General features: G+C 41.2%; 1 protein-coding gene across 14 annotated transcripts in view; it reads right to left on the bottom strand.

The window, feature by feature from the left end:
• Positions 1–25,594, bottom strand: part of FOXP1 (forkhead box P1) — a 543,747-nt gene that overhangs the window by 205,461 nt on the left and 312,692 nt on the right. The window contains exon 2 of one of the 14 annotated variants that reach the window (XM_082209676.1): positions 12,490–12,568. The exons of the other annotated variants lie outside the window; for them this stretch is intronic. Within the exon in view, the coding sequence (XP_082065802.1) occupies positions 12,490–12,522 (33 nt within the window). The 5' untranslated portion in view covers positions 12,523–12,568. The remainder of the gene's footprint in view (positions 1–12,489; positions 12,569–25,594) is intronic. 14 annotated transcript variants of the gene reach the window in all.

The raw sequence follows: 25,594 nt of genomic DNA, 5'->3' as shown, positions 1-25,594 counted from the left end.
AAGACAATTCACAGGACACAAATAACCCATCCCATCCACAAATTTCAACAGAATTTATCTCCACATCCATATTTTCAGAGGGGGGTGGTCAGATTTATCTCCAAAGAGAATATAAGGATTCTCTTCACTTCTTCCAAAGAATTGTATTTTAATACAGGAGACCTGAGAACCAATAAAAAAAGGCAATTTAACAATATCGCTAGTGTGTCACCAATCACCATAAAGGCCTGGAGGCTCCAACATACCTACTACAGTACAATAGGTTTGCCACCCTGCTGGTTTTCAATTGACACCCTCCTCCCCATCATGTTATTATTTTTTTATAAGTTAGGCCTAATAGTGGTTTCTAATATTCCTGCTTCGCTCACAGCTGATGGCGTTTTCTGCTGCTAAGCTCTGTTTCTCAGAGACACCTCTGGAAGAAAGAGACATAGAGAGAAGACACTAGTTCACCACAGCTAAAAAAAAATGGAAAGTGTGATGTGATTTGAAATGGACACAAAGAGGGGAAGTTATAAGCCTGGCACATGTTACCAGTGCCTATTATCATGTGGGCTATATCACAGAGAATGACCATAGAAACTCATCCTGAGTCCTCTAATATACTGTTATCTGATGGAAACATGAGAAATCCACTCTTTCGTTGCCACCAATAGGGCTTTACTGATGGCCAGGTTTGGTCTGTAAGCAAGAACTGCATTTCGAAAAGCATGGGGGACAGGAAATGGCTAACAGAATCCCCACTTAATATTCACTTTCCCAGTGATTTCAAATTAATGGTCATAAAAATAATGAGCATGTTTAAACAATGCTTACCTCTAGAACATGTACCTACTGTGCCTACTCTGCACATAACTGTGGCCAGCTTCAATAATGCCCTTTTAAATGGATAACTGTTAAATTAATATATCTGCTAAAGGAATCAATTTTTGTGCACTCCAAGGTTATGTGTTTAACAGACTTCGATAATTCAATGAAAAATTGAGCTGGTAATGATTTGCAGGCTAAATGAATGTTAAATACTTCAAAGGATTGGACAAACAAGTAGGCAGCAACATTTTTATGGGTTCACTTCCTTCAAGGGAACTTAAAGAGCCTGCCTTTTTATTGCTGCGAATTCTAGACACCTTTTTTTACCCCTCAGCATCTGTTTGAAATATGGAGTAGACAATTGGTTTTTTGGCTCTGACTCAGGTGGTTGAAATACAGGACAAACAGACTACTGTATATAAGCTTTCCTCCAGCAATGAAATTTTTTATTAACTCTCTTGCATAGCAAACTCTGCTGCCTAGCTTCCAATCCCTACAGAATCATCAAGGAATGTGGCTAGTTATTAATTCTGGTGGTCAAGCACAGGGTGGATATGTTGAGACTTGTCTGCAATATGTAACCTCACATTTCAAAGAGCTACAGAGAAATAGGGGAAAAAATAAATGAATTCTGATTCAGTCATCATTCACATGTGTAGAATTCAAAACTAAATACTAGCTATGTACATAAATATGTCACTCTTCTCAAGAACTTCTAGCCAAGGAAAACAAATCCCAGAGTGGAGGGGTGCAGAATGATCATTAAAAGTCTTAACTTTGCCTAACCTTCAAGCTGTTTCCAGTCTACAGCAGCAGTATTTAAAAAGGTGAACTTGATAACTGTCACAGCAATACTAACCCAAAGTCACCTGGCCTCAGGAACAATGGAACCACCGCCACATCCAAACTGCTCTCAGTTCCTAGCAGTGTGGAACCTGGTGGCGGTTCTTTCCTTTTTTTGCTACACAAGCTCACAACAATGGACCAGCTAGTGGATCCTCAGCCAGTCCTGCTCTGCCCCTGAAATGCCCGGTTTGGGGGGGTCTTGCACCAACTTCTGCTAGTGGGAACATGACCAGCAATACCTCTTCAAACGTCTTTAGCAGGCACTACAGGAGATTCTGTGGTGACTGTGTCCCCACCAATGGTAGAGTCTAACCCCCTTCTCAGAGCACAGATCAGGGATTAGGATTACTAAAGAATGTGAGGAAGGAAAACAAGGATAAATATACAATAAAAATAATATAATCATCCTTCCAAAATATGTTTGAAAATTGTTCATATGACAAAGGCTTCAAAAGTTTAGGTGTAACCCACCAACCACATGTCATCAGCAATGAAAAACCATTGTGTATTTTAATGTATCAGAAACACGCACACTCTACACTTTCTTCCAAAGTTTCTGATCACCATGTAAGGTGTTGCAAACTGAAAATTTGCATGGGTATAGTTCCTCTCAAATGCATAGGATGGAACAGAAGAAGGAGTTGCCCTGTGATGGTTTTCCTCTAAAGATAACTAAATGCAGATATGATCTTGATAATTTTAATTGAGATTTTGCCCCAATGACCCATGAAGTACTAATGGGGATGACTAATGGGCCAAATGTGGCCTAAAGGATGGGCATTCCCCATCCTTGCTCTAGAAGATGATGTCTGTCAGGAGCTAGATAGGATGTGTCTTTTGTCTGTTCCTCTCCTTTGGAACCACCTTGCTGGGATAGGGCAACCATTTTGTGGTGGCTCTAGTCATTCCTTTTGGGTAGAAGGTGATGCTGGGAGACTCATGGTTTTTTGACCTGCAGGATGCTGTCTCCTATACTTTTCAACACCTACATGGTTTGTCATCAGAAATCTGACAACAGCTCTATCTATAGTTCTTCCCACTGAAGGCAGACCTAGCAACCAAGATAGAACTGCAGTTCCTGTCAAGGGTTGGATTAGATGACCCTTGGGGTCCCTTCCAACTCTACAATCCTATTATTCTAAGGCTGTCTGAAGATGACTACCGCTGAAACAACATTTGAGCTCTACTCTTAGGGATTCTCCAGCATGAGCCCTGAATTGAGCTGTCCAGGGTAGCATTGATGCCTTGCCTCACCTCTGAACTGCTGAGGTGATTGCTCAAAACAGTACACAATTGTCTTGCAGCTGTGAGGCTGGGAACCTTATGTACTCCCTGCACATTATTCAATCCTGCCTTTCCAGGCCTCTAAAATGTGCAAGGCGCCTCCATGAGTTCAGAAGTCTTCCCACACAGTCCCCATCACAAGCAATGGAAACAACACAGGGTATGGGGAGACAGAAGTAGCATGTTCATCTCTGCTGCCTTCCCCACCCAAATGTGTTAACTCTACACTTTCAGATAACTCGTGAATAGGGTTTTTATGGAAGTAAGAAACATTTTTTAAAATTTTTATAGATAAGTGGGAAATTATTTCACAGTGTTAAACTAAAAATATGTATTTATGTATAGCACTTTTCCATCACAGTGATCAAACAATGCTATTAGAGTAATATAAATCGTATTTACACAAGTGTCATCGTTTCCACGCCCCTTAGACTTACGGCAGCTGCTCCTGGACTCCTACCTCCCCTTTACTGTCTTCCCATCATACCCTGCTCATCACAGGGGAATAAAACAACACAGCCTCTGCCTCCTTCCCCATTTTCCTGACTTTCTCAGAGGCTTATAAGCCAACAGAGGAGGCTAGAAGTTTGCAACCTCTCATCAGCCCCATCCTTACCCAACTGCAGTCTATCTGGTGGGTTGGCCCACTTGTGTGCAAGCGGGTGGTCTAGCAGCTTTCCCCCTCACAACTGGTTTTATTTAACACAGCAACCCTCAAATCACTGATTCTGAAGCATTTTCACTGACTTTAAGAATACAAAATTTATAGGTGCTACTTTCAAGACCCATATGCCAGAGTAGATCTAGGGATGAGAGAGAAAGAAGCTGAATTTACTTGGGAGTAAACCCCCAATGAAATCAGTTGGACTTACTTCTGAGTAGGCATCATAGGAATGAGCTGTTAGGCACTAAAAATTACATGAAAATTAAATTACAGTTGCTCTTCGGAAAAGTCCCATACAACAGGCTCCAAATAGCCCACAAAATGAAATCATTCTTCGGCAAAGGTTGCAACCACAGTATACACAGGCCCGTGGGAATGTCATGAAGACTGTGGGATTGGATCTTTAGTTGCTAAAGAGACATCTTCCTTCCTCAATGCATTTTAATCAGGCAAATGTTTTGCCTGCTTTTATAAGGTTTCGACTGAAGAATATTTTATAAAAACCAAAGGCCTACCTACAGCGCTGCTTTGCACTGCCAAAAGCCAATTATGTTAACACAAATAAAACTAAACAAACAAAGTCTCTCAGTGTCTCTCTTAACTTCTGGACTGCTTTCCCCAGGAATAAAACAACTCTGCCAAAGACAGTGTGTAAGCAGGCAAGAAAGTACATAAATTAATGGTTAGGTCCTACTCAGGCTGGTAAAATTTCCAGTGGCAGGTCCCAAACCTGTATAAACCTCATTTCCATCATAGTTCTGCCCAAGGACAAGAAGGACTGGATGGTACAATGGACAGTATGTTGTGCTTGGCATAGAAGACTCCATTTTAATTCATAACTCGGTCATGAAGCTCACTGGATGCTTCTAGGCATGACACCAACTTTCAAAGTAAGGTTATTCTAATTATACTGAAATAGGCTATTAAAAGAAATAGAGCAATAATTTCAGTTCTTTAGAAGCAATATTTAATGTTGATTTTCCAATATACCATATCCCCTCCAAACTCAATAATAGCTTACACCAGGGTACATAGAGTCAAGCAGTGGTGAACAGACATTTCTAATATAGCCATCTTTTATACTAGGCATACATTACAGCAGGCCCTATCACCTTATAATACTTAAAACTTTTTGTCACTATTCTATCACAGTTTAAACTTCTAAAAGATTGTAAACTAATTATTAGTAATGCTCTGTAAAATAAGTCATCACTACATCAGCATATACTAAAACTGTGCATTTCTAAATGTATTCTCCAAAATTAATATCCAATTTTGCTACTCAAAACACCACCAATTTTCTCTTTATTTCTGCTTTCTGCCTAACTAGGAACCAATGTTTCGCTTCAGGCGTGAAACAGACCTAAAAACAGCCAAGTTTTGTGCTTTCAAAACCTGGGATCAGCCATTTGTCTCAGATCCATGTAATCTGATACCTGCAAGTACCTAACAGAGTCTAAGGGAAATTGCCTCCCCAAATTGGTGGGGCTTTGTTGGGCAATTCTGCAGGCCAGTCACTCATGGCAGCCACAGCAGAATGTGAGGTGGTAGGACATTCAGGCCTGATCCCTGTGCCAGTTACAAGTTGGCACCCTGACTGGGCCCAGATGAGGCCTGGAGACTTCACAAATACTTTATTATGGGCAATGTGCTGGGAAAGTCACCTTGGTTTTCCTGGGGCACCTTCACCCCAGGAACAAGCTAAAAATGAAGTACCTAACCCAGGTTGAACATGCAATTAATAATGTCTGCAATATGGGCAGACAGGGAATGAGAACGAGCTGTTTGCTTTATGTAGGTCCAAAAGGTGTACTGATTGTTCATTTAAGAGACAGGTACAGAACCTGTGGCCCTCAAGTTGTTGCTGCATTACACAACTTCTGTCAGTCCAAGGAATGATGAGAGGTGTAGTGCCACAACATCTTGCAGGCCACAGGTTCACCATCACTGGTCTAAGGCACAGCTGGGCAAGGTGCAAGTGGCCCAGTCCAGGATAGCATGGGCCTAGTTCCAGAGACATCTCTCAAAAATCAAAGAGACAGTTCAGTATAGAAAGGAAACTGGTTCACTTCAAAAATGCTGTGAATGTAGTGTATCTTGATTTCAGCAAGGCTTTTGACAAACTCACCCAAGATATTCTTGCACAGAAGTTGGTAACCTGTGGGCTGGATGAGGTGTTAGGGTGGATTTGTAGCTGGCTGGCTGACCGAACACAAAGAGGTCTTATTAATAGTTCCTCATCATCCTGGAAAAAAGTGACAAGTAGGGTGCTGCAGGGTTCTGTCCAGAGCCCGTTGATGTTTGATGTCTTTATAAACAACTTGGACAAAGGAATTAAGGGGATGCTCACTAAATGCATAGATGACAACAAATTGGAAGGTGTAGCTAATGCTGCAGAAGACAGAATTGGGATTCAAGATGACCTCAACAGATTGGAGAACTGGATCCAAACTAACAAAATGAATTTCAATAGGGTCAAAATGTCAGGTTCTACACATGCAGCTACACAAATACAAGATGAGGGTTACCAGGCTTGCCAGTACTACAGGTGAAAAGGGTCTAGGGGTCTTAGTAGACCACAAGCTTAACATGAGCCAACAATGTGATGCAGCAACAAAAAAAGCTAATACTATTCTAGCCTGCATCAATGGAAGTACAGTGTCCAGATCAAGGGAAGTAATAGTCCCACTCTATTCTGCCTTGAAGACTGTGTCCAGTTCTTGGTGCCACAATTTAAAAGGAATATTGACAAGCTGGAATGCGTGCAGAGGAGGGCAACCCAGATCAAGGGTCTGGAAACCAAACGCTATGAGGAACGGTCAAAGGAACTAGGTATGTTTAGCCCGGAAAAGGAGGCAGAGGAGATATGATAGCCATCTACAAATATCTTAAAGGCTGTCACATGTAAGATGGAGCAAGCTTGTTTTCTCCTGCTCTGGAGGATAGGACTTGAACGAATGGCCTCAAGTCGCAAGAAAGGAGATCCCAACTAAACATCAAGAAGAACTTTTTGACAGTAAGAGCTGTTCGACAGTGCAATGGTCTCCCTTGAGAGGTTGTGGACTCTTCTTCATTGGAGGTTTTGAAGCAGAGGTTGGTTAGCCATTTGTCATTGATGCTTTAACTGAGATTCCTGCATTGCAGGAGGTTGGACTGGATGACCCTTGGGGTCCCTTTCAATTCTATGATTCTATGAAAATTACAACTATGGGGGAAATGGGGAAGCGATAATGGGGCGGGACAAAGCATAATGAGCCTGTAGAGCAACTATTCTGGCTGGCAAGCTGCTTAGAGTGAGGAACTAAGCCTGAGGCTGGAATGATCCGAATCCAGCAAGGTTCCTAATTATCTGATCCAGCTGGGCTGGCAAGTTGCAGAACAACTTCCAGAACACCTCTGCAGAGCGGCAGGGACCAGGTCCTAAGCACTCTGTGCTCTGAATCACAAAGAGGGGCATTGATCCTGTTGCATGATACCCTGGTTTGAGCCTTCTGGTAGCAGGTCTCTGTGGAAGTCATGTCTTTTAGGTTTTGTCTTTTAGTAAAACTTGACCTTCCTCAGATACTGCACTAGGCTTTCTAGATATGGAGCTATAATCCATTCATTCCAATGAACCACTGAAGACCTAAGCACCACTCATCCTACCCACCCCAACCCCAGGCCCAATTCATCTGGGACAGAACAAAGCATTTGTGTGGCAGACTGCACAGCAGGTAGGTTTTGTGAAAATGTTTTATGAACACATGAGGCTGAAAATGCAACCTTAAGTATCACATCCATAAAAGGTTAAAAACACAATTTTAATATTGCTAGTCATCCAAAACATCTCACATATTAAAAAGTCTCCAGCACTGTAACTTTTGCTGATCAAAAGCATGAACCTAAGCTACAGAAGGCACAAAATAGCCCCAGAGCCTATTTCATCACTGTGGCACTAATTCCAGTTTTACACTGAGAGAAATCCATTCAGCTCAAACCTTGATCCCAACAGAGTAACACTAGTAGCGGCTGGGGGTTGGGAAGGAGGAGGGAGGAAAGAAGGAACTGATCAGACTTCTGGCAGCTATTCAAGAATTAGTATAATGTCCACTGTTGCTCATGTATGAACACACACAATGAATTTCTGTTCCCTCCATCATTGGTAAGTTTCTGGCTATCATTGACAAATGCATATATTTCCCCATCATGCTTTAGTGTGTTTTTCAGCCCCACGTTGCCCTCACTTTTGATTGTGTAGATGAAGTTGAAGTGCACAGGGTATTTACTGATCCAGTTATCTTGTTCTGTGACAGGCAGAATCAATCAATCAAGAGGCCAGCTTTGTGCTTGCATATTCCAGGCACATCTCCGCACTTCAGGATACGAGATCACAGTGTTATCCAGCCAAATTTGATCAACAAATGCAGTTCCCCTGTGCCACAGCAATCTCAGATGAAGATGTTATTATGTGGAACTGAGCAAAGTGATAAAGACAGTGCAGAGAAAGAAAGGAGGGGTACAGCTGGGCCGTTCTAACTGCCTTGGATGCATTTGTTGTGTGAGCGTGCTGAAAACATCCTTTTTCTTCATTTTTTTTAAAAAAGGGTTTATTTTAAAAAATAAAAGTCTGCTGTATCTGTATGTGTCTTCTTTTTCACAAACCTAAAAAATAAGACCTTCTCAGGAAATAGCATATATAAAAAGGGAAATCCTGGTATTTATCTTCCACCAATTAATAATATAGTTCTGTGATGAGTGCATGTACCACATTTGCAAACTGTTGCACATTTATGGCATGCCACACCCTTATTCTAAAAATTGTCTGGAGGGCAAAAATACATTTTACCTTATAACTCTGAGCAGACAGTCACACAGGACCCACTCCCCGCCCCCACAACAAGCTTCCACCTGGTTGCGACATGATGCATGCAACTGTGTCAGTATTTAAGTGCATTTCAAGCAAAAAATGTACACCAGGATTTTATTTTGCCAATAGCTTTCTACTGCCCTGCAGTTATTTTACATTATTTAATCCAAAATACCATCTTTTTGAATCCACCTTTCTTTTGCTTTTTAAATCTTTAATGGGAGCCGTTGGCAGTCCAGGGGTACAATTATTAGATATCTACAGAAAGAAATTGAAAAATTAATAATACTTTCCTGTTCTGTACTACATATAAAATTATCTAGTCTTAGTGGAATTCTATAGATTCAAACAGGCACACCCCCACCCCCACCATGGTTTAAAAAATAAGATAAAAACCTTAGCCTGAATTAATACAGCCTACATTTAAATCTTTGCAGTCATCAGTTTTAAGTAAAGCTTGGGGGATACTGTATTATGTTTTCAACTCAGAAATTTATTTTAAATCATTTTTAATTAAAGGACATTTATTAAGGCAGCTTATGCTACCTACAGCCTAAAAGCCCAGGTAAAAGTCCCATAAACTAATCATACTAATGATATTAAAATTGTTTATTGCCTTTTTATGGGTTTTCCTACTTAAGTTACCATTTTTCACTACTATATGCAAAACGTGTGACATCATCCATATCAGTTTATTAGGGAGAGTGATATATGTTTTCATCTGACCTTTGTCTAAATAGCCCCTTAGCTGTGGCTGGGGAGGGGGAAGCCCCAGAGTAGTCTATCAGCAAGGGAGCCATATAAAAACAGCTACATCTATTAATGTTTGTTTTCCTTTCACTATTATTAAACTCAAAAGCCAAATCCAACTGAAAAAACGATGCCATTTGAGTTCCCTTGTCATCATGTGATAAGTATGAGAAATGTATGTGCAATAGCCAAATGGCCAATAGACAAAACACCCACTCCAAGTGACGTACTGTTTTCCATACAGCACAGACAAAATCAAAACAACGGAGCTGCTGCAAACAAAAACAAAATCACATTTCCCATAAGCATTCCAGACAGAGCAGTTGTTTTTTTACAGGAAAAGAAGCTGGGAAGGAAACCAGAATGAGAGAGACAGAGAGAGAGAGAGAAAGAGAAAGAGAGAGAGAGAGTCCATACCTCTCCTCCACAAGACAGAACTTTTAAGCAAGCAGGGTTTACACGTTTTGTTCTTAAACACACAACAGCTAACAGCTGCATATGTATTCAGTAATTTCAGCATCCTGCACCCAGACCAGTTAAAAAGATTCAACAACTGGGTCCAGTTTCAATCTGCTATCTCTGGCATAATGCCAGTAGCCGCTTTGGTGACAAAACCCAGGTTTTACATCAGTATACATGAGGTCAGAACCTGGCCCCTCGATTTCAAACGGAAAGTGAAATCCAGCCCAAGGGACTGGTCCCATTCACAAAAAAAACAGTAAGGTCGCAGGTTAGGGAGCAAAAGTGTGAGTTGGTTTTTGTTTTGTTTTTTGCAAAAAGTAACAGAATGGGAACAATTAGATTGGAAATTTCAGTGCTGTGTGTTTCAAATAGAATTTCAAAAAAGGCGAAACACTTCAAATTGCTCCTTTGGCCATCTGTAGTGTGCCCGGTTAAAAACTGCCACTTGAGAAAATGGGTCTGTGTTATCTTTTTCCGTTGGTGTAACTCCGTTAACATATCTGCCTCTGTAAAGTTATGGTATCTGTGCTTAGCTGAGATACCTGGCAATAAATTGTGGCAGCATGGCGAGTATCAACAGCTGCATTTTGCTATTTTAGCTGAGCAGCATAGAGTATCTCCATCAGAGTGAATTCTTGTCAGCTGCGCTCTTTGCTAACACAATTCCTATGTTTTGCCTGGCAGTAAATGGACGCTTCTGCCCCAGCATCATCTAAACAACTCTGTTAACATTTGCCCTCCAGCGTCTCTCTCTTTGTCCAGTCCCTGTCTTCTAACAGATGTCATCCAAGTCTAATCAAGCATAAAATGGTCATAAATATTTCTTTCTGGTAGATTTCACATTCGCATTTCATGCAGGGACATGATATTTTTCTGCTACCTCCAGGGAGTACCTAATGCAAAAACCAGTTACTTACATTCAAGGCTCATGTTCCTTTACTAAAATGCAGCACATGTTCTCAGTTCAGAGACATAAAACACAACACACACACACACACAAGACTTTATCTTCTTTTGTTTAACTGCCCCCCTTAAATGATGCACACCACAGTTTACACTAAGATATACCATCGCTTCCTGTTTAATGTGAAATCCCCAAAGCCGTAATATACTAGTCTTATGGAATTAAATGCAGTTGAAATACCTTAATTATTGCCCAAAAGAGATTTAGCTCCTAGATACTTAATTGAACTAACAAGCTATTTAACAAATGTGTGAGATAAGAAAGGCAGCTTTCTATTTTGGCTGATTTTATGCACAATTTTACAACCTACTTCATCATATTTAGTTAAAACAATAAAATGAACCTAGGGTATAAATTTGAGGTTCATGCCTATTTAGCAGATGAAAAAAGGAGAAAGATAAGTGTAAGACAACTGATTTCCAGCACTTAAACTTTAATCATTCATAGGGAAACTACGTAGGCTAATTAATTCTGTCTACTTAATGAAAGAAACCACAGCGAAATCATATTCCTTTCTGGCAAACTTCATAGTTAACATGTCAGAATGTAAAATAAAACCAACCTGAGATTATTTTCAAAGCCATATGTCTATTTGTTACTCTTTTCTACCCCCTCCACTGTTCTGTTTGTCAAAACAGAAATCTTATACAGCTATTTAAAACAAACCACAAACGCTTAATGATACAGATCACAACAGCGAAGCTTCTCTTCGCTTCTCTTCTCCCCATCCCCCCACCTCCCCTTTCTCTGTTGAGCCTAATATTTGATTACTGTTAGTCAAATCAAGCTTTCAGGCAAATAATCTCCATTTTTTAAGTTAATGAGATGTGGTCATGTCGACAACAGCTTGCAGAAACTTTTGATTCCTGCAGGCTGTGCTGGCCTCTTCTACAGCAACTACTACTGTTTGAACGAGTCACATTTGCCAAAATGACTGATATAGACAAGTGCACATTTAAAAGAGGCACTAATTAAAAAAATACCCACTGGTGTCAGTTTAAATACCATAATAATAAACTGTTATAGTAGCTTGGCTACCATCTCATGGCTTTCTCAGAGCACCTTTAATTCCAACTGAATGGAATTTTCATTGCAAATATACTCTTTGCATAAGAACACATTTTTTCCCTCCCCATCGTGGAGGAATTAAGGGTTTTGATATAATTAAACAAATTATGCTAATATTTGTTTCACATAAGCTATTAAGCAAGCCCCCCAGAACAAGTCATAATTGAGAAAGCTCCAAAGAGCCATACTGCTGAGATAAGCAGCAAATTTATACTGTTGATTTTAGAGCACCCATTTACAACTTATTTCTTTATTGGAACTCTGTCCTTTCTGTAAGACCACCAGCTATACTGAATATCACTGAAACAATTTTCATAACTCCTATTGGCCACAGTCAAATGTGCCCCACCCCACCAGTCCAAATGAATAGATAAGAGACCTGGAAAGAACTTTTTCCAAATTCTTTTGACTTCTCAAAAGGTTTTCTGTTTTGGCAGGGAATTCAAACAGCACAGCTGTTCCGTAGCGTAAGCTGATGCGATACCAAAAGGGGGGGGGGAGGGAACGGTCGGTGCTGAGAGGGTTATATCCATTTAAGGGGTTAAATATGCAATTACCGCTGACTAAAACCAGAGAGACATATAGATAAACAGAAGAAATGAAGTCCCCAGGTTCCATTCAGAAGCCTTCATCACATTACTACCAGACAGAAAACTCTTTAAGTACCATTTTCAGATGTTAAATCATTGTTCTTGCAGCACATATTCTCGCTATTCCTGGGGGAACAATATCTGAAGACAGCGTGCTAACAAATGCAATCCAGTAAACAGGCATTTTCTCTCTTGTTGTTAGTACCTTTGTGTTCCAGCTCCCAGCTCTGTCATCCATGCCTTCTCTCTGCTTTGAAGTTAAAGTACTGAATGAGCGTTGTCATCTATTATCCAGAGTGTGCATGTAGATTATAAATAAGAAATAAAAGTGACTTTCAGTACACTGCTTTTGCATTAGCAAGTTGCCTTCTCTGTTACCTCCTCTGTCCTTCATACTGCACTACCAACATTATATTAGAATCCAACTTCATCTCCTGCAGACTGAAAGGAACACCCTAGGAAAAATATGTGCACAGCAGACAAACAAGTTTTATTGCAACAAACAAATCCTGCCTTTTAAACAGGCCTTCAATTTAGCTTTAAATATAAATATTTAGGCCTTGTTTGCAAAGGTCCCTTGGGCCCATCTGAGACTGAAGTGGGTAGGGCTGGCTGAGAGGCGTAAGATGGGCCAAGGGAGAGTTGAGCTTGGGAAATGTAACAATTAACTGGGACTAAAATATGGGGCATGAGAGACAGCAGACAAGGAAAGGAGGAATAGGTTGAGGGATTCCAGGGCTTGCAGTACCACTGCTCACAAGTATCAGAGCCGAAACTACCAATTTCAAGTTAATTAAAGGACTCTTCAATTTGCACTCTCGGACTTTAAACAACAGAACTCTATTAGTCACGCCGAAGTTTATTTGTTGGGGATAAATTATTATATGTATATATGATTGATCAACTATGTTTAAAATCTTGTTTATCTTATTTATATCAAGGCATATGGAATTATGCATGGCAAATTTAATGCACGGCACTGTTTCAGATTGCTGAAACTAGGCAGATCAATGCTTTTCTATATATATTAAGGCCAGCTCCTCAACATTTTGTCACACGTTAGCGTGTGAAGGAACGTAATCCACAAGAGGAGAGGGGTTGGCTTGATCCATAATGGCTGAAGTCACCAGGCACCATTCTCCAGCCCTTTCTTTTTACACCTTTCAAAGTTAACAAGCCATCACCTAGTTACTAATAACAAAATATGGAACCAAATTGTGGCATCAGCTCTAGTATTCTCATATGTTTTTTTCCCAGTCCACTAAAAAAAGTTCTCCTATGCAATCAAGTTGCAAGAAAGAAAATTCCATCTAAACATGAGGAAGAACTTTCTGATGGAAAGAGCTGTTCAACAATGGAATGGTCTCCCTCAGAGGGTTGTGGACTCTCCTTCCTTGGTGGTTTTTAAGCAGAGGTTGGATGGTCATCTGTCATATATGATCTAGTTGAGATTCTTGCATTACAGGGGATCGGAATAGATGACCCTCAGTGTCCCTTTCAACTCCACAATTATATCAGTAGGACTTACAGGTGAATTGAAACATGGTATTAGTCATGTGGAAACTGTGGCTAATAGTCTGAATGTGTGAAACTGCTAACATCAGTTATGCCCTGCTATGCTGCCACAGATTACTCCCCCTTATTGTCTCATACACCTCAGGGAGGTGGCAAGAGACAGCGACCTCTGATTACTCATTATGGGGTGATGGAAGCATTCAGCTTAAATATTTTGACTCGCCCATATTTAATGAACATAGGATCAGGGTGTAAAGGCTGAATTAAGTACATCAGCACAAATGAAAGCTAAATGGCACATGTGAGAGTTAAACTGACATCTGTTTGGACTTGTTCTTGCCACTCACTAATGTCTGTCATTCAACTTCATTGCAGTAACACTGCTTCGGGAGTTTGGAATTCCTATTCATTTACTACACTAAATAATAATAATAATCCCAGAAAACAATAGTTATTCTATTTCTTTGTTACACTTTGCCCTGACTTACAAAATTTCAAACCAGCTATACTGTCCCAAGATTTACACACCTGTCTTTCAAGGACAAAAAGGGAGGTCATGTGGGGTTTATTCCAATTTACTCTCACAACAGCTCTGTGATACAGGTTAGGGTTAGGGATAATGACCTGCTGAAGGTCACCCTGTGAACATCATGGCTAAGTAACACTTCGAACGTAGTTTCCTCAGTCCATCTCTGACACTCAAAACATCTCGCCAGAATAGCTCTCATGTGACTGGATTTTCTTGTTGAATGTTCTTCTACGTGGCCGCCTCTCCTGGTGTGCCCCACGGAGGACCTTATGGTCTACAAGTAACAACACCCTGAAGATCCCAGGCCCCAGGGAGATTAGACTGGCCTTGACCAGAGCCAGGGCCTTTTCAGCCATAGCCCCAGCCTGGTGGAACGCTCTCACACAAGAGACCAGGGTTCTGTGAGATTTGACATCCTTCCGCAAGGCCTGCAAGATGGAACCCTGACATTTGGTCAGGGTTCAGTCTGACTTATTTTTTCTTTCTATAAGAACAAGCACAAAGGAAGTTTCCCAGCCCGCTTATAGGTCCTTATAATATCAGTGGAAACAGTTGGTTCTGGCGAGTATTAACCGCTTTCAATTTTAATCTGAGGATTGTCATTTGTTCAGTTTTAATTTTAATTTTAAATTATTTGAATTAATTTTGGGATGCATTTTAATTGATTGTTTTTATGCATATCATATCACTTATATGATGTTAGTCACTCTGAGCCCAGCTCCGGCCGGGGTACAAATAAAAAAATTGTTTATTTATTTTTTCTAACATCCACCTGCCATTTTTCTTCATTATTTCCATCCCACTTTCCTTGTTTACTTCCGCAGTACAAAAGGTAGTAGCATGCCCAGCCAAGCTTCTTTTTCTTTTTACCACATTTATAATATACATAATGCTATATTTTAGGGACACGGGTGGCGCTGTGGGTTAAACCACAGAGCCTAGGACTTGCCGATCGCATGATCGGCGGTTCGAATCCCCGTGGCGGGGTGCGCTCCCGTCGTTCGGTCCCAGCGCCTGCCAACCTAGCAGTTCGAAAGCACCCCTGGGTGCAAGTAGATAAATAGGGACCGCTTACCAGCGGGAAGGTAAACGGCGTTCCGTGTGCTGCGCTGGCTCACCAGATGCAGCTTGTTACGCTGGCCACGTGACCCGGAAATGTCCGCGGACAGCGCTGGCTCCCGGCCTATAGAGTGAGATGAGCGTACAACCCTAGAGTCTGGAAAGACTGGCCCGTATGGGCAGGGGTACCTTTACCTTTACTAATGCTATATTTATTGTTTTGTACACCAAGAATGATGGGTTTGATTCAGTGGGCAGGATCCAGGTAATCTAGTTGTCACTGATGTATCTGAGATGTTTGCAGGGCAAGGTGGTGGGTGAAATCTGCTCCTCACAGACAAAAGCACACTTGCCCATCGACTTGCTGCTGCTTTCACCCCTGTCTAAGTAAAGGGCAGGCAGAGTCTGCCATATTCTTGCTTGCATTGACGCAGCATCATTAAAAAGCTGGAAGACCAAGTCTTGGGGAGTGGACCCTCTCCTTCCCAGTCTCCTTCGCTTTTGAGGCTGGGATAGGACTGGTTGTCTGTGTAGAAGAATCAAGAGACACCACTGCTGTAAAACAGCACATGATTATATTTTTCAACCACGTGATGAGCTCTGAAGAGTTGTGAATGACTCATGATTATGTGGCACACATATCTTTTTTCAATCTTCAGCTAACATTTGTTGATAGAAACACAGTAGAAAACAGGACAGCTGAGCCCAATCTACTTACAGCACAATCCTCTATGTGTCTATTCAGAAGTATGACCCACTGTGTTCAATGGGGTTTAATCCCAGGTAAGTGGATGAAGGACTGCAGCCTTAGAAAATGACAAAATGGTGAATTTTAATGACGACTGATATGTATAATTTTTGTTTTCACTCCATGTAAGGCTTCCATGCCGATCTACATTGCCTTGTCTATGATATTGGGGAGGTTTCCACAGGCATGAACAAAATCAGATGTTCACATAAACAGTAGACCACTAAATGTCATAGCTGACAACAATTTGCAAATTAAAGAACGAAAACTAGATTTTCCTGCCGATGGAGAAAACTTTATATTTTCGCTTGTACTTTATGCATCCTTTAGCATACCTGCAAGAGTACTCAGACACATCTCTAATAGTTTATGCCAAACAACTGTCTTTTCATTTGTGGACTAGCATTCTGGGTAGAAGAAAAACAGCTAGTTAACAAAACATTTGAAAGAATTAAAAGCATCCTCCTCTGTGAGCAAAGAAACATTGCTAATCACTGCTAAGCCTTCATAATCCAGTCTTCACACAAGTTAAAAGTAAAGAACTCTCTGTAAAGTAGCTTCAAAAGGTCTCTGCTAATCAGCAGAACTTGGTGAATAATTCTGTGATAAAAATGTGTGTGTGTGTATTTCATTCTGTATTTTTCTTTCCTATTATGAAAGGAGTTCAAACGTACCATACAATAGTGAATCCGTGTGTCAATCCTCATGCTTGTCAATCAATGACAGCTATTCTGGATGACTTCAGTGGGACTTACACTAAGGTAAGTGTGCAGGATTGCAGCCTTGGGAAAGTGATGTTTGGAAATCCCAATGGAAGTATTTGATTGTTACTGACCTTATTAGGAAAACTTGCCAGTATATAATGCAAGTATCAGTGGCATCTGCTTTTGTGAAAGGGTGTTTTACTGCAGAACAATTTTTTTGTTTGTTAAACTTCTGGTTTTTTTCTTAACTCATTAGCAGAGTAACGATGTGGGACAGCTTATACATCACAGTGCAGGCTAGTAGTGGTAACAGAGCACTGTATAGAAATGAAAGCAGCATCCTACCCCACTGCTAGCCACCCATCAGCAACAGTAGCCATGTGATGGGTTGTCTGCCTCCCACTCAGTGCCTAGTTAGTGCTGGATTAAATCCTATCCTAGCCCTGTATGTCACTGAGATTCAGGATCAGTGATTTGCATTTATATAGACCAGTGGTGGTAAAACTGGGCCCTCCGGCTGTTTTGGGACTACAATTCCCATCATCCCTGACCACTGGCCCTGTTAGCTAGAGATGACGGGAGTTGTAGTCCAAAAACAGCGGAGGGGCAAGTTTGGCCACCAACGATATAGATAGCTTCTGAAAACTAAGAATGGTGCATGTGCAGAATCTCTTCTAATAACAGTCTGAAATATAGGAGTTCAACTAGAGTGAACCAAAGGGATACTGTAACCCCTAAACCTTTATAATAATATATGTACCTCTCTATGCACATATTGCGGATGCGGGTGGCGGTGTGGCGGTGTGGGTTAAACCACAGAGCCTAGGGCTTGCCGATCAGAAGGTCAGTGGTTCGAATCCCCGCAACAGGGTGAGCTCCCGTTGCTTGGTCCCTGGTCCTGCCAACCTAGCAGTTTGAAAGTGCAAGTAGATAAATAGGTATCACTCTGGCGGGAAGATAAAGGGTGTTTCCGTGTGCTGCTCTGGTTCGCCAGAAGCGGCTTAGTCATGCTGGCCACATGACCCGGAAGATGTACGCCGGCTCCCTCGGCCAGTAAAGTGAGATGAGCACCCAACCCCAGAGTTGTCCGCAACGGGACCTAACGGTCAGGGGTCCCTTTACCTTTTTATGCACATATTATAGGCAGGACAATCCTATGGTTCTACAACGCTGGCAGCCTCTACAACACTGGCATATCATAGTTGTCATCCAATGCTTTACAAGAAGAAAAGTCTAGGGCACAACAGTGGCTACAGAAACAACAGTAGCAACACCAACAGGTTCTTGTAGCGACAGCCTCCTTTGTAAACCACTGCGACCCACCAACCACAAGTTGCTTGTTGATGATACTTCCACACTGGCCATGCAACAAAAGCAGTAATAATGCCCATACATTCTATGAGCTCATTCACCCAGTACATGCATGGCCATCCCACAAAATAACAACAGACCATCTAGAAGGGACAACAGATCCTTTCTAAGTGTGGGCGTATATAGCAAAAAACGTTCATAATTTCTTCACGCATTGGTCTGAAAACCACAGCAACAACAAAAACATGTATCCTGCAAACAACTACCAATTGGGCAAGCAAACAACCTGCCCCAGAAAGAGAATCAAGAAATGCCATTCCAATCAGAACAGGCAGAAGATACATGATGGGGCCTTTGAAATCTCCCAGGGGTCTAGTCATAGAATCATAGAATCATAGAATCATAGAATCATAGAGTTGGAAGAGACCACAAGGGCCATCGAGTCCAACCCCCTGCCAAGCAGGAAACACCATCAGAGCACTCCTGACATATGGTTGTCAAGCCTCTGCTTAAAGACCTCCAAAGTAGGAGACTCCACCACACTCCTTGGCAGCAAATTCCACTGTCGAACAGCTCTTACTGTCAGGAAGTTCTTCCTAATGTTTAGGTGGAATCTTCTTTCTTGTAGTTTGGATCCATTGCTCCGTGTCCGCTTCTCTGGAGCAGTAGAAAACAACCTTTCTCCCTCCTCTATGTGACATCCTTTTATATATTTGAACATGGCTATCATATCACCCCTTAACCTCCTCTTCTCCAGGCTAAACATGCCCAGCTCCCTTAGCCGTTCCTCATAAGGCATCGTTTCCAGGCCTTTGACCATTTTGGTTGCCCTCTTCTGGACACGTTCCAGTTTGTCAGTGTCCTTCTTGAATTGTGGTGTCCAGAACTGGACACAGTACTCCAGGTGTGGTCTGACCAGAGCAGAATACAGTGGCACTATTACTTCCCTTGATCTAGATGCTATACTCCTATTGATGCAGCCCAGAATTGCATTGGCTTTTTTAGCTGCCGCGTCACACTGTAGTCAATGGCAAACCACCTCCCCTGCCTTCATGCAGGGCATCCAGGGGGTACAGTCATATGGGCAGTTACTGAAGGGTCCCAATGTGTGAGAAACTGAAAAAAGGTTGCTGGTGGAAACCCATCACTACACAAACAAAATGCTACATATCCCCCCTGTTGGAACAGCATTGCGCTTCACCATCATAAAAGTGTATGAGAACAAACCTATCCCATCCAGTAAGTCAATGACCCTTAGGCAAAGGTTTTAAAAAATACTCAAAATAAACAAACAACTCCATAGCCATCAAATTTTGGGCAACTTAGAAAACCCAGCTTGTTGAAAGATGTGGTGGTAGCAAAGTACAACACACTACGGGCTCCTTCAGACAGACCTAAAGTTCAGCCTTGTATATACTTACTAGGGAGTTAGCTCCATCGACAGCAGTGGAAGCCACCTCTGAGTAGGTACGTATAGAACTGTGGTCTAAGGGCTGTATCCAACTGCACCCCCCCGCCCGAAAAAAAACCCACATTGCCTGTAAAGGGTTAGGGGATGATTTGGAACAGCTGGGGAAGTGGTGTTGGGTCTTCAGGGGTTTGTGAAACTATATGAACACTGCCTTTCTTCCCTGGTCTGCTGAAGGGAGCATCCACTTGATTTAAGAGAGGGACAGAACTGGATCTAACCATGTGCCCCTGTATTTCAAACCCTTACAGTGACTTACATATTATTCAAAGACTCCTAGCTGAACATCTGAATTGCCTCCAATGGGAAGCACTGTAGGTGAAGGTTATGTGAAAGCTTTGCCTGTGCCACCTGATCTTCTGTTTTACACATAAATACGTCAGCTGACACTGCAGCCACTGAGTGATGAACAAGAATGTATGTGAGCAAGCCCTCATGACTGAAAAAGATGTGACTTGGAAAGAAAAGAAAAAAGGAAAGAAAAGAAAAATCACCTGAAGACACCCATAATACATAAATATATATATTTCGCTATTCAACCAGGTTATGAATATTTTTAGTATTTCTTAAAACAGAGAATCATAATGGCTTCAAAATGCACAAAGTAGTGCCACAGATGGTAATGCTCAAATTACATTTACAACGTGAAGCCTGAAAAAAATAATTCTATTTTTGTACGTTTTAATTGACAAGAAATATTTGGTTTACCTGGGCCGTGAAGCATGAAAATGAGCAAGTGTGAATCAAGTTTAAATTTAAAAGCAGTGTGAAATGAGCTATTCATGAGGGCTTCACAATTTACAATTTACAGAGGGAATACTATTTTCTTTTACAGAAACAGAATTTTATGGTTTCTAGTACATATACGCTGACTTACCAAGTGAAGCTGTTCTGAGTGGCGAATAGTCAGGCAGACCCAGCTGTCCACTGGATGGCTGAATAGACTACTGGAATGTTATGTTCACAGACAAAATTAATTTAATTTAGCTCAACTTGGAGCTTAAGCTTTGAAGCTGTCCCACATAGCTATTTGAGCAAATGCAGCTTCAGGAGGGGAGAAATGGAGTGGAGTGACAGAGAAAGCAAGTGGTGCTTAATTCTTCCTCTACAGCTCTGCCTCCCCAACCACTGCTACTGCCCTAGGGTTCCTAAGTTGTATGTAAGGATCCATCAGTCTCAGAGCCACCCACAGTACATCTGTAGTATAGGGCAATAATAACTAATGTTGACTATCTTATCTTAATGTACAGTATACACCAAATGTTTTGAATATACAATATAAATACTACTTAGCTTCTCTTAAGCACTGTACCCATTCGTCAGTGTATGATTCTCAGGAACACAAATGATTTGAAACAACAAAACGTGATATAAAATATTAAAAATACAGCAGCAGTAGACATTAAAACCCAACACAGCTATAAAGTGAATGCTAAAAAGCAATTCTAGAACATGGCCTGGGTACACTAAAGAAAAGTATTTACTTGGCCCTGAAACAAGATCAACATCAGTGCTGCACAAGTTTCTCTTAGGATAGCATACTAAGTGCAAGTTTCCATGATTGATAAAGCCCTCTCTCTCCAGTCACAACCTACCTAACGTCAGATGGAGCAGAGACTCAGAGAAGCACCACTCATGATGAACAATGGGTTTTGGGAGACCTAGGCAGAAAAAAGGCCATTCAAGCAGGCAGGACCCGGAGTCATTTAGGGCTTTATAGCTAATGAGAGCTGGACCATAAAGAAGGCTGATCACCGAAGAATTGATGCTTTTGAGTTATGGTGCTGGAGGAGACTCTTGAGAGTCCCATGGACTGCAAGAAGATCAAACCTCTCCATTCTGAAGGAAATCAGCCCTTGAGTGCTCATGGGAAGGACAGACCCTGAATCTGAGGCTCTAATACTTTGGCCACCTCATGAGAAGAGAAGACTCCCTGGAAAAGACCCTGATGTTGGGGAAAGATTGCGGGTACAAGGAGAAGGGGATGACAGAGGTCGAGATGGTTGGACAGTGTTCTCGAAGCTATGAACATGAGTTTGACCAAACTGTGGGAGGCAGTGGAAGACAGGCGTGCCTGGCGTGCTCTGGTCCATGGGGTCACGAAGAGTCGGACACGACTAAATGACTAAACAACAACAACAAGCTAATGAACAGCGTTTTGAATTGTCTGTGGAAACAGTCCAGCAGCCTGGATACATTCTATGTAGCTGGTCCCTGTTAGAAGCCTAGCAGCTGAATTGTATATTAACTGAAGTATCCAGTCTTCAAGGCAGCCCCACATACAATGCATCTGAGAATTTACCAGGGCTTAGATGAAACTCTCCATAGGGGGAAGTGTGGTGGTGTTCACCTAACCTTTGTACTACACTAACCTTAATGCTGCTTTGCTTCTCCCAGTAATCTGCAACATGACTAACGAGAGGTCAAGGGAGCAACACAGCTCCCCACCCACCCACGAAGTCCACTGCCGGGTTATACTATAGCAGGTATGGGGAAACTCGGAAATTGGCCCAAGCAAGTATGGCCAAGGGGAGTTTTAGTCCAGCAACAAGTAGATGGCCACAGGTTTCCGAACTCTGACCTGTAATTTCCATATGACGTGGAAAATGATCTCCTGTAATTATTTAAGATCAAACTGAGCAAACCATTCTGTAATAATATATTTGATGTAACTTAAAAGTACATCTTCAGTTAACCTAGCTTACATTCATGGGTGCTCTTTTATGGGTGTAACCTATGCTGGGCAGTATCTTTAAATCATTCTTATTTTCATGAGAAAGATGATTGGAAAATGTATATTTTTAAAAAAGGGAAGTGTGGGGGAGGGGAGAATATGCCTATGAAAATGTAGCATAGAAAAAAACCTTCAAACCCCTGCATTTTCACCTATTATCAGGAACTTCAAATATAATAAATACTGACAAGCTTTCTTTCACTTCTCTATTACCATCATATTTTCCTTTAATGGTTTAAATTAACTCTTTAAAAGTTTTCACAGTTGTTTTTCTTTCTTTTTAAAGCGGAAATGCATCCTTTGAAAATATTAAATACATGGCTCCAAACATGTGAACACACCTTATACCTACACAGATAAAAATACAAAATGAAAACTCTGACTGTAGCCTCAAGCCTTGATAGTGTCAATGTAGTACAAATAAGATAAAAGGGCATTTTTTTAAAAAAAGTTTACCTAATGGACTGTGTTTTTTACTGAAATAAATCAGAGGTCTTAAAAACAAAAAAGAGACAAAAACAGTATCTACCTTAATGCGATTTTTAATTTCTGTCGTTGTGCTGCTTTTATATTTCTAAGTTCTCTGAGACAGAATCTCTCCTGAGAAGCAAAAGACATTTTACACACATTTTTCTATCTACTGAAAGAGGTATATTGTGCCCTTCAGTGAACATAAAATTGATATTATCATGTCTTAGTTTATATACCACTACTTAACCTTCAGATTAAAAGTTATTAGATTTGAATGACTAAAAAGATATCATGTTACCTTCCATTCAATGTCGAGTGAACAGAAAACTTGAGGGGTAAAGGCAAGAGCAGTAAGACTGCTTTGCTGGTACAATTCCCCATCCACTTCCATGTACCTGCGTTGCCCAAAGGCATGGAAGGGTCTGCTTTGCAAGCGCATAACTGGAAACAATGATGGAAGGAACAAATTCCTTTCTGCTGTCAAAGTGGGTAATGGTTCCCTCTCAAATTATTCACTACCGGAAAAACAATCCCACTCATGAAAACCCAACAATAAAAATATACTCTAGAGCCAGCCCTGAAGAATGCATGGGGAGAGAAGATTCCTTCACATCATCAACAACCATTTCAGTCACAAGGAAAAGTTAGCGAGTGAAAACTGGTCCTCCAAGTTACTTAATCTGCCCATAAAAGGGGTGAGTGGAAGGTGATTATTCCACCCCCTTCTCTCCCCTAAAGTTCAGGCAAACCTAAAGAATGGGGTGGGCTGTGGGGGAAGGGAGAGATCATGCGAAATCAGAGAGAGGCACCTTTTTCTGGCCATAAACTCTGACAGGAGAGTTCTTTCAAGGGGTAATGCCTAGGGTAGGAGATGGTGTGAAAGTCACCTTCCACCCACCTCCTTCAGTGGGCACATATTTGGATCCAGCCCTAAGTCTCTGACTGCCCTTACCTCCAGCAAATAATCCCCAGTCTTAACCATGACTTTGCTGTGCCTTTGGTCTCATTTACTACATCAAAAACTTTATCTCCTCCCTACACAATTTGGCAGTGGCTGGGTATGACAATATATCATGTATCTTGTGAATTAACTTCTTTATTCAAATATATTCTGCAACTTGAATGTCACCTCTGCAACATTCATGCACATAGAATCCAGATAGTGCTCTTTTTTTGGACAAATTATCCACAGAATGTCCCTGAAATCTATGAATGGGACAGTGTTAAATATTGAACATTACATTCAGTAAGACTTATGAAATGTGCAATGTGTACACACACACTTCCTTCCAGCCTTAAAGTTATGGAAAAGTAAGAGTGTGCCAGATTATTCATTATTACTTTAGGGGTGTGTCAATGAAACATCATGCACACAACTTCATTTGTATTGTTCTGAACTAAACCATGAGTACACATATTAAGGCAGATATTTAACTTAAGTTTTCAAAACAATATGAGTGACTCTTCATAACTACATCAAGCTGCAGTTCAAACACAAAACAATGAAAGAAACAGTTTCCTACATGAAGTGTTATTTCTCTGGGTAAACTTTCATCTTGTTCCTCTATGCACTACTTGCATATGTAACTATTCTATGTTGTCATAAAAGCACTCACCTCCTAACCATTTTATCAAGCAATGTGAACACTACCTAAAATATATATACTCCAGGGAAATGATAAGATTTACATCAGGGGTAGGCAACCTAGGGCCCATGGGCCGGATGCGACCCAATTGCCATCTCAATCCGGCCCGTGGACGGTTCGGGAATCAGCATGTTTTTATATGAGTAGAATGTGTCCTTTTATTTAAAATGCATTTCTGGGTTATTTGTGGGGCATGGGAATTTGTTCATATATTTTTTCAAAATATAATCCGGCCCAACACATGGTCTGAGAGACGGTGGACCGGCCCACGGCTGAAAAAGGGTCCTGACCCCTGATTTACTTTATACATACACTACCAGTTTTGCCAGCTGACCACTAGCTTGCCAATAAATGCAAGCACACTTGCAAAATATCTGTGCACATCTGTCCACATAATGACCTTTCCCTCTTGCCATTCTTGCAAATAAATTTGCAACCAGCGTAGCTTAACCCGTCCACAAAGCACGGGCTCCTAAATGTTAAAAAGAATGTTGGGTTGAGTTTGTCACCATTTAAATCCATGGCATCAAAACGGAACAGTTTATCATTGAAAAGAAGTTTGTGTTTCTGCTGCTGAGCAACACAGCTTTTCAGGTCTTCCTATTATAATGCCTACTCCAATTTCTCCACCTCTCCTTTTTGAAACCATAACAATACTTAATGATCCAAATACCTGACTAGCTGTAAAACAACCATTTTAAATAACAGATGTTTCCCTAAAACTTTGCAAGAACTGAGAAAGGAAACTTGTCCAAATATTATGGCCAATGCTAGATATTTTTATAGCAACTGAAAGCTGTGTGCCTCCGTACATGCACAAAAATCCCAACCAGAATTCTACGCTTTGTTATTATCATGGTCATATTTTCTGTGGTCCAGCATGACCTAAAACAGCCAGCCATGCTGATCTTTTAATACATACTTCATAGGATGTGATGCTTCCCTCCAGCAATTTGATGCTCCCAGAACACTCTGAGGCATCTCATTTCCTTGTCAAAGCTTCTGTCCTGTTCTCCAGTGTCTAAGCTTCACATCTTTCTAAGAACAAGGAGCTCCCCTAGGCTACTCCAGTCTTCAACATGGGTAGCCTCACTCATGATTCAATTATCTACTGAAGGCTTCATT

This window comes from Podarcis vaucheri (assembly GCF_965113315.1).
Source record: "Podarcis vaucheri genome assembly, chromosome: 2".
NCBI classification, from domain to species: domain Eukaryota; kingdom Metazoa; phylum Chordata; class Lepidosauria; order Squamata; family Lacertidae; genus Podarcis; species Podarcis vaucheri.
This window is presented reverse-complemented; position numbering and strand designations above follow the sequence as displayed.